Source organism: Crocodylus siamensis, chromosome 2, assembly GCF_052110815.1.
Source record: "Crocodylus siamensis isolate JL-2025a chromosome 2, ASM5211081v1, whole genome shotgun sequence".
Taxonomy (NCBI): domain Eukaryota; kingdom Metazoa; phylum Chordata; order Crocodylia; family Crocodylidae; genus Crocodylus; species Crocodylus siamensis.
This window is the reverse complement of record NC_143396.1, coordinates 205,645,550-205,663,079: the sequence shown is the minus strand read 5'-3', so window position 1 is coordinate 205,663,079 and position 17,530 is coordinate 205,645,550. Positions and strand designations below refer to the sequence as shown.

At 43.2% G+C, this 17,530-nt stretch overlaps 1 protein-coding gene across 1 annotated transcript in view; it reads left to right on the top strand.

The window, feature by feature from the left end:
- Window positions 1–1,356: 1,356 nt before the first annotated feature.
- The window catches only part of SLC6A5 (solute carrier family 6 member 5), a 54,876-nt gene continuing 38,702 nt past the window's right edge, over window positions 1,357–17,530 (top strand). Inside the window, exons 1-7 of the mRNA XM_090034629.1 lie at window positions 1,357–1,362; window positions 3,210–3,728; window positions 4,817–4,955; window positions 7,629–7,760; window positions 8,266–8,439; window positions 14,768–14,909; window positions 15,322–15,454. Coding sequence (XP_089890755.1) covers window positions 1,357–1,362; window positions 3,210–3,728; window positions 4,817–4,955; window positions 7,629–7,760; window positions 8,266–8,439; window positions 14,768–14,909; window positions 15,322–15,454 — 1,245 coding nt within the window. The remainder of the gene's footprint in view (window positions 1,363–3,209; window positions 3,729–4,816; window positions 4,956–7,628; window positions 7,761–8,265; window positions 8,440–14,767; window positions 14,910–15,321; window positions 15,455–17,530) is intronic.

Sequence of the window (17,530 nt, the reverse complement as noted above, 5' to 3'; positions counted from 1 at the left end):
CTTGTTTTTAAAGGTATTACTATAATCTTAGGGGAAATGTAAGTGAACTAAGAACCATCCTCGGCTCCCTGCCTCTGAACGGACAATTTTACGCTGAAAATATATGTTTAAAAATACTGGGGAAAAAATCTCACAGCGAAGCGGATCTCTTTTTAAATAAAATCGGAGCAGCTTCCCAATAGCTCTGCTTTCTCTAATTAGGGGGGAAACCAAACCAAACCAAAACATGGCATTTAAATAAATAACCAGTGCATCTACAAGTGTGCACGTGCGGATAATAGATGTGTGTGCGTGTGGCTATGTTACGTGTGTGTCTATGATATCAGTTTTCATGTATTTTTTTTTAGGAAATAGCACCAAAACAAAAAACCAAACAAATAAAATACAAAAAAAAGCAAGCAAGAGCTTTGGGGGATCTTTTCTTTTCTTTTCTGTGCAAATTCTTTGAGACACTGCTGCAAGGCAGCTGCGTTTTTCAGGGTCTGGACGCGATAACATTTTCCACGGGGGGAGAAAAACAAGACGATCTGTTCTTTCTTTTCCGCTGGCCCCACGCTCCTTTTGCTTTGAACGGATGAATCCTGAAGATGAACTTCTGCCTCCAGCAGCAGTGACAAGGGCTAATTCACGGACCCGAGTTGAGTTATAACTGTAGTGGGCAGTCCCTGCAGCCACACGGAAAAGCCTTGGGTTGCTGCCTGGAGCTCTTGGGCAGAGCAGATGAGCTCTTAAATCACCTGGCTGGGGTGTTTATGGCTCAGGCTAATGAACATGGGCAGATTAAGCCTCTTCATTGAAATCCGCACTAGTACCGTGTAAAAGAAAGGACACGCTAGGTGGGTCTTTGTCCCAGGATATACTAACAGGCATATACCGTAGTAGACTGATGTGACACTGAAATCTAAAATAACACCTGGAGGAGTGAGGGAGAAATACGCAGCTTTAAAGCGAAGGTATCATCAAGGGCCGTGATGGAGAGCAGCTCCATCTTTTATTCCTAAAGTTCCCAACCATATTATTTGGTGCTCAATACATGTATGAAACTCCCCCATAGCAACGAACTGATCACGCAGTGCCTTGGCGGATTGCTTCGTTGCAAAATCAATCCAGTCACCAACGTGATCCCCTGGTTTGGAAAGAGTTTTCTTCTGGTTTTAGAAAGGAACACCTAACACTGTATTGGAAACTGCTCCCCCCCCCTTCCCAGTTGCACGGCATCTGGATTTGATTGAAAGGAATATTTCTTATCGAGGGTTTGCTTTGTGTTAGCTGTCGCTTTGATTAGCTTATTTAGCGCCCCCCCCACCCCCGAGGCTAATCGTAATAAGCAGGTGAAAATGTTGCCTTGTGGCTGAAATGGAGGTAGGTGGAAGAGAAACCACCAACATTCCTGTATATATATGGCTTAGTCCTTGAATAAGCATCCTGGTGTGTATAAATGCACGCACACATAACATACCGGTGCATTGTGTATATGAAATGATGGGGTTTTATCATTGGGATCGTAGCCAGTTGCAGAGGTCCAGGCACCAGGAAATACCGCGTGCTGTATCAAACCCAGGCATCGTAACTGAGAGCGGGAGATGAAAGCCTTCTTGTCCTGGCTCCTGGGCTGTGGGTGCAGTAGGACGTGTTTCTCACATGTTCCTCCTAATTACCAGCAAGAAAGTTGTGCTCCGCTCTTGCTGGGTTTGGTTTAGTAATCAGCCCCATATGAGTCACACGGAACACGCAAGCCCACTCCCGCCTGAGTGACAGCTAGCCGGCGCTCTGGCTTCTTGTTGTCCCTTTAAAATCGGAATCCAAGGGTAATGATTTATCAAACTCTTATTATCAAGAAAATGTCAAAGGAAGGGCACCTTGCTATGCACTGACGCAAACCCAGTCTTTCCCAAGGAGGTATAGAAAGCTTTGCTCTTGGCTGAGCAAAATCCAGTCTATCCATTGCCTCTCCGGCTGGTTTTTTGTTTCTGTTTTTACCTCTAACCGCTTCAATCTGTTGCTGTTTCAGGCATGGTAAGTGTTTGCTTTTCGGTCTTTGGGAGGTGGAGGTATTGGGGAAGGGGAAAGTTTATCTTTAGACCGGACTTTGCGCGGTTTGTGGCGTTAGGTTTACACAGGACTTCAGGTCCTTTGGATCCGGGTTGGGGGGTTTCTGGTTTCAGGTGGGAGCTGCTGTCCAGGGTGCTGCAAAGACGCTCTCGTCGCCTGTACGCGAAAGGTCTCTCCAGTAAGATCTAGCTTTCTTGAGGCAGGAAGAGAAGGCACTGGGGCAAGTATTGTGCTTCAGGGGTGGAGTAAAATCGCTATCGAGTCCTGTGCAGATATGCATTTGCCGATACTGTGGGCTGGTAAAGATAAGAGGGGAGCATACATGGGAAACCGCATCGGGTAGGTTTCTCCCTTTGAAATGACACTGGGTCAGAAAGGATTTCGCCTTTTCCCCAGGACTGTTTAAATGTGTGAGCTTGCATTTTCGGAACCAGGCATATTTAACGCAGCAGCCTGTTGGCTACTCTTTTTTTTAAAGGAAGAAACTTAGGTCTTTTAGAAGGGCAGAAACGGAGAAACTCAGACTACTTTTAGCATAATGCTACACTGCAGCCTGTGCTGTGCGTTGCTGGAGAAGGTTGCCTTGTCCCATTGTGGATTGTTTGGTCCCATTGCTGTCAGTGTTTGGATCGCTCCTTGTAACTTTACTGGGGACACCGGCAATGCTAACCCATGCTATTCGCTTTGGCGCTAGCTTCTCCGGCTGCCTACAGGGCAGCTTGTCTATTGCCTATGGAGAAAAAAAAAAAGAAGCCAATGTGCATTGTTGAATGACAGAAAGGAAATGGGGCGTAAAATTAAAGAATCTTTCTACAATAGGGCTAGGGGAAGGGAGCATCCGGGAGCCGTGATGTGAAATCTAACAAGGGCTGGAGGCTCAGGGCTGCAGGAACATTTATCTAAAAATCCCTTTCCAGGTTTGCAGTCTCGGCTATTTTTTAATACATGGCTTTGGGGCCTTCTCTATGATCTTTCCCGAGCCGTAGCGTTTTGAATAAGGACTGGAGAGGGCCAGGCACATGGCAGACCCCGCGAAGCCTTCAGACCCAGCAAAATTGTCTCCCGTGCCCCTGTCCGCAAAGTGTTTTTTGTGAAATATTGAAGGTTTGGGTTTGTTTGGGGTTTTTTGGGTAAAGTATGTGACGTTGTCCTTGTAGGATTACGCCTGTCAAAAGGATATGAACAAGCTGACTGCGGACGGCTCCGAAACAGTTGTTCCTGGACAGATTGAAGGCGCAGGAATTACAAGCCTCAGCCCTGAAAATGAGCAGCAGAGCCTCCCTCCGCAGGCCCTGTGCCCCTTGGCTAAGGCCTCCACTGGCAGCAGACCTGTTTCCCCTGAAGAAGCCAAGGCAAACGATTTGGAGAGGACCAAAGTTGGGATCTGCAGACTCAGCAGCAGCAGCTCTGGGCAAGCCAACACCACCCTCCTCAAGGATGCTATCGAGACCTGTCCGCTCAAGAGCATCATCAGTGCGGGGCCCACGGCCTCGGCCCCAATCCCACACTGCAAAATCCCCGCTTTGCAAAGCCTAGATGGGGAAGCTAATCAGAGCCTTGGGAAGAGCACGCTGGAGCAAAACAATGCCAAAGGCGGCTGGATGCCCATGAGCCAGAGCACCGTGGTACTGGGCACAGATGGGAACACTTCTGTTCTTCCTGGCAGCGTCAATGGGGTGAGTGGCTCCCCCGTAGTTCCTCCCCTTAGCCCCGCTCGGGTGGACCACGCACTGCGGGGCTCGGCAGGACGTGCCACGGGCCCCAGCTCGCTTTTCCTGCCGCTGCTTATTTATTAGCCAGAAGAAAATGGGAGATCGATAGTGCCAAGCTAATTCCGAGGCGCTCGCTGAGCCGTGGCTGTCCCTGTCACACAGGAGAGTGCGGGGGGGGGGCGGTCCTAAATTGGGGACGAATAATCCTGACGCGAATTTGCACCAAGTGTCTGGCGGGAGTCCGGTCCCTCTAGAGACCTGGGATCAAACGGACACACGAAGGATCCGGGAGCTCCGGGGCGATCTCCCCCCCCCCCCCCGTTCTGGTATCAGTGCCCCCGGCCCTGGGGGTGTTGCTTCCTGCAACCAAGCCATCGACCCACCAAAGCAACCCCCGGCCCCGCGACCCCCAAGGGCTTCCAAAGCAATCGCTGCCTGGTGGGCAGATCAAGCCTTATTTAGGATCGCTGGGCAGGCACCTGATCCCCTGCCCTGGCTCCCCCGCCCGGAGCTGGACCTCTTCTCTAGCCGGTGCCAGCCTCCCCCTGGCCGCGGGTTCGGGGCTCGCCCCTGCCCATATACATGAGTGGCCATGGGTGGGCACTGGGGAGCAAGGAGGCCCCTGGGACCTCCTGCTGGGCCTGGAGCTGGGGAAGCCAATTGGTGCTTCACTCCCAGGCCCTGGGGCTAGAAGGGACATGGGATTGGGCTCCCAAGATCTTTTGCAGTCACAGAAGCTCAGTGATCCTTCCCCTGTCCCAGGGGCCAATGATCTCCCTCTCAGGGGCCAGTGGTCCCTCTCCTGGCTCAGGGGTCAGCCAGGCGTGTGTGGTAGTCCCCCCCCGCAAAAGCACCAGGACCCATCTGATGGTTGGGGGTAGGGTGACAGAGGGGGGGGGCACCTGAGATCTGCTGAGCAATCCTTGCCCTGGGGTTGGGGGTCTCTTCCCACTGCTTTCTAACCACCTCTTGCTACTGGACCCAGCCGCGATGGGTGGATGTGAGGGCGGCCGTCTCTCGTGTGACTGTTTTTCCCCGCTTCCCCTCTTCAGGATGACGAAGAAGGGGATGAAAATAAAGCCCGAGGGAACTGGTCTAGCAAGCTGGACTTCATCCTCTCCATGGTGGGTTATGCAGTGGGGCTGGGCAATGTCTGGAGGTTCCCGTACCTGGCCTTTAAGAATGGGGGAGGTATGGCTTTTCCTGTCTTTCTACACCCTGCAGCCCTGCAAGTGATACTGCGCTGGCACATAGCGGGGGAGGGAGAAGGGGGAGGCATGTAACATGCATCCAGCGGACCCGCAAGGTTTTAAGCTCAAATCCTCAGGCACATGGTTGGGGGGTGGGGGTTGTGTTGAAGCTGCTCACTAATAACAGTATCTTCCTGTCTGAATGGTGGTGAGCTGCACTCGGTGTTGCCCCTTCACATGCGCACCTAATGCTGCCCAGGCAGGGAGGAGAATGGACAAAACGAGTGGATCAGACCCGCGCAAAGCATCTTTCCGGGCAAAGAGAAAAAGAAAACAACTCCCACCCCTCTTTCCCCCAAACAAACACTCAGGTTTCACGTCAATTGTGTGCAGAGGGTTTAATCTAAATCCGTTTGATCTAAACCCGTGGGGTTGGAAAGCAAAGTGAAAACAGATGGAGAAGCACGTAGGAATCAGAGAGGAAAGCTCTGCAAGATTGTAGTCGCAACCCAGGCATGGGAGGGTTTCCAGTTGTGCTGTAATGCCTTTTCGAAACCCAACTGAAAAAAAAAAAAGAGTCATTTTCAACAGTCCGAATAATGATCAGCCCAGTAACACGGACATAAAATCAATGCGGGGGAGAACGGAGGCGTAAATCCCATTTGTTAAAATTCAACTCGCTTTTTTTTTTTTTTATCACAGTTCATTTGTGGGTGGGGGGGAGGTGGGATCTGGCTGGGCTAAAACGAAGGGATTTTTTTTTTTTTTTTACTCCGTTCAGTGAGGGCGGCACAAGTTGAATTTTCGATTACCTCTAGTTTTCTTGATATCCAATTAAATCTATACATAATCCATAAATATGTATCATCCAATTAAATGCATAACACAATCCAATTAAGTATATATACATATTTATATCTATCTATATATTGAAATCTCTATAGAGATAGCTATATAGAAATAGCTATATAGAAATTTCTATAACGATAGAAATCTCTATTTATAAAATCATAGAAAATGAAGGTTGGAAAGGACTTCAGGAGGTCATCTAGTCCAACCTCCTGCTCAAAGCAGGACCATCCTCAACCAGATCATCCCAACCAAAGCTTTGTCTAGCAGGGTCTTAAAAACCTCCAAGGATGGAGAGTCCTTGGAGGTTTTTAAGAATCTATCTATCTATCTATCTATCTATCTATCTATCCACACAATTGTGGTAATCGTGAAACTGCTGCCTGTGTTATATTTATATTGTCTATGTCCGGACACTGTAATTGTTTAAAGCCTAATATAAAGCTCCTTCCGTTTGAGGAAGAACAAAATCCACTTCGAGGGAATTTCGTTGTGAACTCTTTAAATGAGCACTGGGCTGATCCTCCCTGCGGAACACAAATAAGTGTGCATGGGAAATTTGACGGGGATTTCCAACACCCCTTTAAATTACCAAATTTCCCCCCACGTATTAGGGTATCCTGCAACTACGGGGCATCAAAGATCTCACAGAACTGCGTCTTTTCTTTAAAGCGCAGGGATCTGGGCAGGTATAATAAAGCCTGGGTCCGCATTTTCTCCTGCTGTGCTCAGTGCCGCAGTGGGCACTGAGCTCCAGGTCGGATGGTGCGGGTGCGGGTGCGGGTGGGTTATAGGATCCGCTGTGTAATGTCCCGGGCTGCGCTGGCGCTGCCCCCTCGCCCCCTCCAAGGGCAGTTCTGCCGCGGTAGCTGAGACTAAGGAGATCAGGAGCTGTTCAGAGCTGCACCACTGCTTTGGAAAGATACCCCGGGGATTGTTCCTAATTAGCAAGCTTTTGCCCTCATAACACAACAGCAAAAATCTACAGCAGAGAGAAACTGAACAACCCAAGGGATTGGGCAAGTTTGTGGAGGAAAGGGGCACCAGTACCTCTTGGGCTTGGGAGTGAGGGGCACAGTCTCTGAATCAGAGCTTCCCAGACCTTACGTCCTGGAGGCTGCAAGTGAGAGAGGAGCAGGGAGGGGAATAACCCCCTGGCTGGCTCCATGGCCCGACCCGCAGTACGTGGCAGTCCTCATGTAGACGCACAGCTCCTGCCTCGAAGGTCCCTGGCGTTGGCTAAGCACCGCTGAATGCCATCTGATCCTAGAGAGCCGAGATACCCGGGAACCCGCTCGCTTGGGGGTAGACACCTTTCCCACAACACAGCCCGGGGCTGGCGCTGCCTGGTTTCCTCCTCCTCGCCTGACCATCGCGCTACCCTGAGCCCCGTTCCCGTCGACAAACCAAGCAGGGCGCAGTTGGAGCTGATGAGGGAAATTAACTCTGATTTAATTAATTAGCGTCACCACCTGCAGCAAGCCTGGCTTTCCTTTCCATCCCAAAGACTAGAGCCTGGAGCGCTGCTCTGGACAGCAAGGGATGCCTAGAAGTGGGCCACATCAATAGGGAAGGCGAGGAAACCCCCTGGTACCCCATTTGAGCTAGTCAGACACCCTGGAGAGCATGGGATCTGGGAGGCGCCCGAGTCAGATGGACACTCAGCCAAAGCAGGATGGGTGCACAGCCTCAGTTTGCCTAGACGGCTCCAATGGAGTGGGTTTGCTCAGGGCTTGCTCAGTGCACGGGTCCTGGGTGCCCTGAGAACTGTGTGGTCCCACCTTTCCCCGCCACGAGCTCAGATCTGTCTTGTCTTCCCCTCAAGGTGCGTTTCTCATCCCCTACCTGATGATGCTGGCTCTAGCCGGGATTCCCATTTTCCTCTTGGAAGTGTCACTGGGGCAGTTTGCTAGTCAGGGACCCGTGTCTGTCTGGAAAGCCATTCCTGCCTTACAAGGTGAGCCGAGCAAACAAAAAGCCCTCTATAGCTTGGAAACATCTTCCTTTGAGAAGCTCCAGGGACGTGGTTGGGATGGCGCTGCTGCCTCCCCCGGGTTGTGCAATGCGGTCCTGCTCTGACCTTGAAACGCTCTTCCAAGAGCCCCTGGTGCCGAGGCTCTCCGCTGCTCTCAGCATTGCCACGCAGCGCTTCACACCCGGCTCTTCCACACTGCACCCTCTTTTTTACTTCTGTTTCAGACTATTTAAAAAGAAAACAGAGGGATCAGTCATTGACTTGCATATCCAGTGCTGGGAGGGGGGTACAGGGCAACTATTATATGTTATATTATATATCCACCCTCCTTCTTGGAGATACATTTTACATCTGCACCAAATGAGAATGTTTCTTTACACAGACAAGGGTGTTATGTATTGTAGTTAATTGATACCATACATTTATCAGTGCCATTATACTCCTTTCCTGCTCTCTCTCTCTCTCTCTCTTTTTTTTTTTTTTGCAGGCTGTGGCATTGCTATGCTGATCATCTCTGTTCTAATAGCCATATATTATAATATTATTCTGTGCTACACACTTTTCTACCTTTTTGCATCCTTTGTACCTGTATTACCTTGGGCTTCCTGTAACAATCCTTGGAACACACCAGACTGTAAAGATAAAAACAAACTTTTACTAGGTAAGTTGGGGTGTGCACTCCTATCTCTGCATAGTGTTTGGGGGACTTTTCCATACTGTTTAGATGAGGAAGGCTTATGTCGTGGATCTAAGAGGTCATGAGGGAGGAATACTGTGGTTTTTATTTGGGTGACATCAAGTTCTGTATCTCAGAGGAGGTATCGTTTGGTAAATTGGCCTAGTCAGCCATATGTGAAGTTTTCTTTGAGACCTGTAGGCTCATCTTTTCCCCACCGATGTTTCTTTTTTTCAAGACTGAAGTAGAAAAATGAAAGTTTTTTTTTTCACCACAAGAAAAATTCCAACTTTTCACATTGACTAAAATGCCCTGGTTTTTCAATTAAAAAAAGACAGACACCAGAAAGTTTCTTTTTCGCAAAAAAATCTAATTTTCAGCAGTTTTGGTTTTTGATAAAAATATAATGTTTAAGTCCAATTCTTCTGGGTTTTGATAAAAATATAATGTTTAACTCTAATTCTTTTTACTTAATATAGTTTTTGAAAATGGAAATCTTGTTTAAAAGCTGAAAAAGCCTGAAAAAATTATAAAAAATTAACCAAAAAATTCTCACAAAATAAATTGGTATTTTTTTTTTTTAACCAACCAAGTCTGTACTATAATATTGTAGCACTTGCAAGGTCATCTTAAGCTTCAAGATTAAATGCAATTCAGTGCATTTAGATTGATAAGGCTACAGAAGACACTTCCTTATGCAATGGATCATTAAAATGACCAATTACTGATTACACCTTATTAATCACTGATATATAATCTTCATTGGTTAACAAAGCCATTTTGGGGGTGGAACAGGGAAGCCTGATGATGGGTGAATATTTTAGTCATTGACGCAGTATGAAAGAACCCAGGTGAACCAAATTTATATATAGTGTAACCCCATTGATTACATTTCCGTTATATCAGCAATAAATCTTGCCCAAAGTATGCAGTCACTGCACAAGTTTTTCATTTGGCCTGCAGGGCTGAGTCAGATCTTTCATTTTATGACTCTGCATGTTGTAGAAGCCTGATCCAAATGTCATTGACTTGGATTGCACCGTGAAATACCGCAGAATGAATATTTCGTGTTTTCAAAGAAACTCGCTTATTCTGTTTGCTTATCTGTCGAATACGCTTACTGAAAATAGTTTCATTAATGGGACTGCAGGTGTGAATGCTCACTTGTTCAGTTCTCAATAGTGGTTTTTAGGAAGTAGCAAGCTACTTTTAAATGAATAATAATGACTTTTCGTTCTGAATACCTGGTAGAAAAGAGATGGCAAGTCTCATCAAATAACAGTAAATTCAACAAACCATCAACTATTGTATGATTCACCAATTCAACAGAGATGAAAAATGACTGAGTGTATTATTCCTTATGAGTTTATTTGCTCAGCTTTACAAATGTACAAGACGCAGTGGGAACATAATAAGACATAAAGCTGTTTGCTTTTAAGATTTAACCCCCTGCCACTCCCCATTCATTTAAAATGGATATAAAGGATTTAAATGAGGAGTCAGGCTAAGTAATTTCGCATTTGACTCTCTGCTATTAAGTCAGTGAAAAGTGGTACATATATCCGTGCTTAATTCTGATTGGGATTACAGGCCAAATTCCAACCTGATGTAGTCAGACTTGGTTCAGTGGAGCTTGTGAATGCTTACACTGCAGTTGAATTGATCCAAAGAACAATCTGAGTCTTAGCTCTACTGTTCTGAAGTCTGCCTTTCACATCTATCTATGACCTCTAGATTGAAAACTCCTCTGTTTCTTCATTGTCTCTCTTCATTCTTCACCTTGCAAAGATAGGTGATGAACCAGGAGTTAGTTGTATAAACTGAATGAAGGGGTTTCATGTATGCACCTTAAAAACCTCAAGAACTGCCCCTTTCAAAACTGAATACCTAAAGTATAACCCCTTCTCTGCTTAAATCATCTAATATCCTCTACTGACAAATGCTAAGAAAGCATAACCTGAACACAGTACTATGTCCCCATTTAGCAAAACACTTGAGCATGAGCTTAACTTTAGGCACAAGCAAGCAAGCTGAAGACAAGCATCTGCTCCTGGTGTTTTGAGTCAAACATGGGCTTAGTGCTTTGCTGAATCCAAAGGCTTTACCTTTTAACAATATACCACAAACATGATTTTTTCCTACCTTACAGCTAATACCTTCCTACCTTTCTCATAGCTAATATTTTATTGGTGAAACCAACTTCTCTGAAGAGGTTATATTTTAGCTTGCCCTGAACAATGGAGAGATTTGGGATGTCTTAAAATATTAGTCCTGACAGGTGTTGGAAGCATACAAAATTCGTATCAATGTTCTTATATGAAAAAACAAGCACAGTTACTTCTGGAATGTAATTAAAGTGCTCTTCTGATCTAAAAATGTCTGCTTTTATTTATTAATAATTGCTCAAGTAAATGTAATTTTATGCTAACATCTTCCAATTTAGTCTAATAATTATTTCTCTTGTATGAGTGTTTGGCTCTGATGAATAACACTGCATACAAACAAATGTAGACTTCTTTGAGCATGGTTGCAGCGGATTAACATTGAAAGTACAATTGTGCCCTCTGCTGCTATCAAGTGAATAGTGCAAGAAAACCAAAGGCTTAAGAGAGCTAAGCTATAAAATTTTAATGCTGTATAGAATTGCTGCAGTGCAGCAGAAGTGACCTAATGTGTCAATCACTCCCAACGCCTACTGTGATTCAATAAAAAGAGGATGATTTGCAAATAGATATGTAACCTAAGGATTTCTGTTGTAGCATAGACTGGAAAGTTACTACTTGTTTGTAATGTGGTCATATTGCTCAGTAAAGTGTATTTGTATCAGGAAAGGGGAGAAACAATTCTAGTGTTCATGTATGATTCATTTTCTGAGACTATGAATGAATGTTGACAGGGAGAGAGGGTATACACATGCACTCACACACACACACACACACACACACTGAGGCGGACGTTGTATTGATAGGTTTTCCTTAAATGTGAAGGATATTATTTATTATCACTGCATAGTGTTGCATGACTATGTATAGTACTGGACTACCTTGTCCAGTTTTTCCACTGTAGTTTGAGAGAGAGTAACTGGAGAGGATCTAGAGGCACACTTCGAAGACGATAAAGGGTTTTGAATGCAAGCTGCACAAGACTGGAAGGAATAGGTATTGTTTAGTTGGATGAAAACGGAATATGGTAGCAGGTTTCCATTATTTGAAAGGCTGCCTTAAAGGAGATCAAGAAACTCTTTTCTTTTGCCACAGAGGACAGGACACAAGTAATTAGGCTTAAATTACAGCAATGCATATTTCAATTGAATCTCAGGAAGAACTTTCTAACCATAGGAATAGTAAGACAATGGAACAAGCTGCCTATAAAAGTTATAGAATCTCCTTCATAGTTTTTCCAGAAGAGTCTGGATAAGCATCTGTCTGGAATGATTTTGGAATAGCAAATCCTGCCTTCTGCACAGAGGATCGGAGTAGATGACACTTGAAGTCCTGTCCAACCCCCTGCCCTATGATTATAGGCAGAGGAAACAAATTTGGGGTATAATCTGACAAATTACCATATATTTTCTCATGGGAGTTCCAGGTATAAAGGCCTCCACATCCACAAGCAGGTAGAAATGAGATAGGAAAGCATCAGGGGAGAGAGGCAATGACAGCCTATATGACTCCCTCTGCTGGTTGCTTTGCATTGTGACAATACACATTTCTGGGCAGTCTGAGTTTGCTTTTGAACAACAACCTGAGCCCTCCAGTGGCAGCTATATTTGTCAATGCCACGGGGTAGTACGGGCTTCCTGCTGTGGCTGGAAACCTTCTTCGTTTTATGCTTTTTTTATTTTATTTTTTTATTTTACCACAAATATCCTGTAGCATTGGACAACTCACAGGTGACCCAATGCAATAATTCCATCCAGGGTAACTGAAAGCACTAATTTATAATTATGGAAGTTCTGAGTTAGGAAGTTGTTGAGCCTCAGTGGATTACACAGATACATAATAGGCATATCTATATGTGCACGTTTACTGCACAGTAAGCAAAAATTACTGTGCAGTACAGGCTATATGTGCATGCCCATACTGCACATACGTAAATATGGTGACTTACATCGACTTGGGCATAAAGTTGATACTTGCATCATGCAGGTATCAAACTCACATCTAATTACTTACTGCACAGTGATGCATGATGTCTTACTGCTCAGTAACACTGTGTTGTGTATGGACTGACTTGGGACTAATTTTAGTCCCATGTCAGTCCACACACAGCATTACTGCACTTTAATGTCTGCATGCGTAGATAATGGCCTAAACCCACTTACTGAACAGTAAATTACTGTATAGTAAATTTAATGCACATTAAATGCACATGTAGACACACCCAATGGGTGTGTCTACGTGTGCATTAAGGTGCTTTTTCTAATGCACATTAAATTTAGTACCTCCATTGTGAGGTACTAAAGAAATACACATTAGGCTTCCTTAATGTGGAGTAATGGATTTGCATGGTTTTTACATGACACAATGTATAGTAGCCTATCTTACTGTCCATTAACATAATTGCAGTTTTCTATGTGATGCTTTAATATGCAGAAAAATAAGCTACTGCTCATTAAAGCAAATGTGAATGACACTTCCAGTCTCTCTTGCATACACACTGTATAGGGACACATACACAGTATGTCAGATATCTCACAGCAAATCCATTTAGAAAATCTGCTTTTCTTACTCAAATTAAAGAACTGTGGATTAACTTGTTTTTTTAACATATTGGTGACCTTTGCAATGTTTGGCAAAGCCAGTCATAAATGCAATTATAGAAGGTTTTGAGTCAGGCTATAATTACTTCAGGTCACATAATTTGGATCCAGAATGACTAAGATTTCTCCAGTTGGTGGTTTTCAGATCTTGAATTTAACTGCATGTTATGGGAATATCTACTGAGTGACATCTAGATCTGGATCCAAATTCCTGCAAAATTGATCTCTAGGATTTTAGTTTGATAATTCTGTGGCTAAAATACATCCCTATTACTTTCTTTAACATTTATGGCGGTGTACTTTGAACCCAGTTGTCCTTCATAGTTAGCCTCTTGTTGGAAGTGAGATTGTGTAATTTCTTTATGTGCAGGTGGATTGTCATCTATTTTAGTAGACAGAACAGAAGAGTTGAAGAGGAGAGTCATGCGTTCTTTGCCCTTGCTTATCTATATGCCTGAATGAGTCACTTGGGAACTGAATCTGCATCCTTTGCTCAGTCGTAATAGCTGTTGAATCAAATACCCAAATCTTTTTATATCTTATATTATGTGTCTGTGAAAAAAAATGATAACACCACCAGCTAAATTGCCCCTTCAGAAGCACAGTTTAATTATAAGGGAATAATTTACAGTGGATTTTGCTCTTGTAAATGCGAAAGAAAAGACACACGGTCAGGTCTCCTAAGCTGACTGCCCATAATAGACCTATTAGAGTGTCTAGCCAGGAGATAGTAGGGGAACCAGTCTGCAGTGAGCAGAGTGTCATCTTGGGATGCAATCTATTAGTGGAACAGATATATGACTTATATATGGGTACAACTTACCCTGGTATTGGTTTTTCTTAACTTTGAGGGGGTAAGTTTGGCCCAGAGGTGGAGTGACTTCTACTGGTATCCAGGCTGTATTGCCCTAGAGGCAAAAGGAATCAGAACTCATGGTAGAGGTGATATTTTTTATTAGACCAACTTGATTTTTGCAAGGAGAAGGAAGGAAATACGACTGCATCCTGCCTGCCACCAAACAACTTCAAGGTACACTGTTCCAACTTTTCTCTGAGCCTAAAATGAACTTTCCAAACAGGAGATTTTAACACATCTTTAATTCTCCTATAAAATATGAACCTTCATTTCTGCTTAGAAGAACTTTTACAATCTTTTCTCCTATGCCTGATAAAGGGTGCTTGTGCCTGAAAGCTTGCAATTAAAGATTTTTCTTTTGCAAAAATCTAGTCGGTTTAATAAAAGATATCATCTCTACCTTGAGCCCTAATTCCTTTTGTACTGGCATAACACTGTGTGGCATGTATTCGCATTGTATGTCTGCTCCACTTCTACCAGAGATTTTATAGTAAATACATTGTGCGTCTTTTCCTTTTGTAAAATGCTGTTTATAAAATGCAATGAGATCCTCGAACAGAAGGTGTTATAGAGAAGGAAGATATATATTATTAAATAGGCCTGCCTAAAGCAAAATTTGCCTAAACTACACATTTGCACTAGAAAATAATTTAACCCTGTTCTTTTCTCCCTTTATTTGTATGTTTTCCTGATAGATTCCTGCATCATTGGTGACCACCCTAAAATACAAATCAAGAACTCTACTTTTTGTATGAGTGCCTATCCAAACTTGACAATGGTTAACTTCACCAGCCAAGGAAATAAAACATTTGTCAGTGGAAGTGAAGAATATTTCAAGTAAGATCCCTGGAAAATGTCCAGTTCCTTTCCTGCTAGAGTTTGGTGATCCCATGAAGTGGGTCATGTATGCAATAAATAATTGATCAGGGGAGTAATAATAAAACTATAAGTACACACAGACAATACTATGGACATTTAGATGTGGAGAATGACAGAACCAAGTTTTAAGAGAGAAAAATATTTTAATTTTTCTGTTTGTAGGATGCCTAGTGCAATAGAGCCCTGGTCCATGACTAGCACTCCTCAATCCCACTTCAATGCAAATAATAATAATGAAGTAAAATTTACTGGAGCCCTTGAAGTAGATGGGTGGGGGGAACCTTTCAGTTCTATAAGCAATGTCAAGCTAGTATAAATGCTAGGATGGACTACTGCCTACTATCAGTATCACTAACTTTTTGGCTCGTAGGTATTTTGTGTTGAAGATTTCTGCAGGGATTGAATATCCTGGTGAAATCAGGTGGCCCTTGGTGCTGTCTCTCTTTCTGGCTTGGGTAATTGTGTACCTATCCCTTGCTAAAGGAATCAAGACATCAGGAAAAGTAAGAATCTTTCTTTATAAACATAGATCAGCAACAGTGCACTAGGCTGTTTTTAAATTGGTAGTGCTAAAGGTGATGAATCTCTCAAAGGCACTGTCAGCATAAGCTATATGGGAACTGATAGGAAACTGAGCCTATTAAGAACTGTAAGTGGGAACAAGGACAAGCTGCAGGATAGAAGTGATACTTATAGCCATTGGTATAACAGGTGGGACATTCTTCTTCCACATTGCGGGAACATTGTAGAGTGGAACGCATTGGATCCAAATATATTCCTTGTATATTAAAGACTCCTGTTAACTTCAGTAGGAATACTTGGTGCAGGACTAGGCAGCAGATGGCTGATTTAAGTAACTGCCAATTAAATTGTTTTACTAGGATTTTCTCCTAAATTTCTAATTAACCAGAAACTAATGGAATCAGTAAATTATTTTAGTCAGAAGTTCACAGCTTCTTAGAAATCTACAGAGGCTTTCACAGACTTTAAATGATCTATTTTAATGTGTTTATCAGCTGTGCTTCAAACAAGCAAAAATGACATCTTTACATCTTTCTGCACAGTACACATTGTTAAAACCATACTAGTAATTACAGTAAAAACATCTTCAGATATTAAAATTAAACTGTATCTCTAACAATACTGAAGGAAGAAAGTTTAAATCTCAGCCCAGAACTCCATTCCACCTAGGAAGTACAATGGGAATTACAGACATTGTTGTGTACTTTTGAGGATTGCTTTCAGGACCTAACACCTCAGGGCATCCCTTTTGAAATGGATTTGGGTAGCAGCATATAGTAATCACTTCCTGATTATATTTTAGCTGCTAATAACAGGATAGAATAGAAAATAAGCAGAAAACAAGTGGCCCAGGGAAAATCTGATTCTTTAAATGTCTTAACAAAGTGAGGAAATTTGCTCTCAAAATGCATGGGCAAAGTGCAAGAGGCTCGAGAGAATAATTTGGGGTTTGCAGATGGTAAGCAATACCATTTCTTTAAGTGAACCTAATGCTAGTGAAAAATGCTGGCCCCACAGCACTGGGGACTGAAATCCTTTCATCACAGAGGAGGTTTATCTGGGAAAGAATAAGGAAGCTTTGGGGCATTGCTATGTGCCTCAAGCCTACTCTGTAGGTTCACCTCCTTGGTGGAAAAAAAGGTTGTTCAGTTTCCAAGTCACATAGGTTCTTGAGTTCCCTATTAACTTGGCTAGAAAGGGTGCCAGTTCTGTTAATGTTAGCTATATGGTTCTGTCACCTGCATAATCTGTCCCCTAGGAACTGGACCAAGACTGTAAACTAATCTAAAAGGAGTGAATGCTCAGTTTATTGTGGCTCCTTTATATGGAAAGTAGTAACGATTTAACTTAGATTGGTTAAGTGCATGGACACTCCCTAGTTGGGGTTATAAGATCCTATTTCAGTTTATCTTAAATGGATTCCTGATTAAATTAAAATAAACTAGACAAAGAGCTTTTACACTTTTTTTATACTAGATTAACTGAATCAGTTAAACAGGAATACATAGACAAGACATGGGAGATAGAAAACTCATTTTCTTGCTTCTTAGACATCCTGTGTTTCTGACATCATTGGTTCCCATTAGTACCAGTACAATTGATTGGTTTTATTGGGAAACAGCTAATTAAACTGGGAACAGCAGTCATCTCAGATGACAGCAGCCACTATTCACTTTTCCTAAACAAAAATGAGAATTAAGTAAGGAAATAGAAAATTCTAGGTAAAAAATGCAGCATCATATTTTCTTCTAATTACAATAATCAATAGGCTCTGATTGTAAGCTTTGCAGCTGATTGCTCCTTTTTGATAAATAATTAGTATCAATTGAAAATATTCCTCATTGCACTTTCAGATCACACACGTACAGATTTGGGGGATAATTCAACAATGTCTTTTCTCTCTCCTGCCATCTCACAATCTGCTTGTTTTTAAAATATTTTTTAAAGAAATGACTATCAAGGAACCTATTGTAAACAATTTGTTTTTAACAAGCAGCTCACCACTGTTTATTCATTAGCCATGCACGTGTTATAGCAATATTAATTATGATTCATTC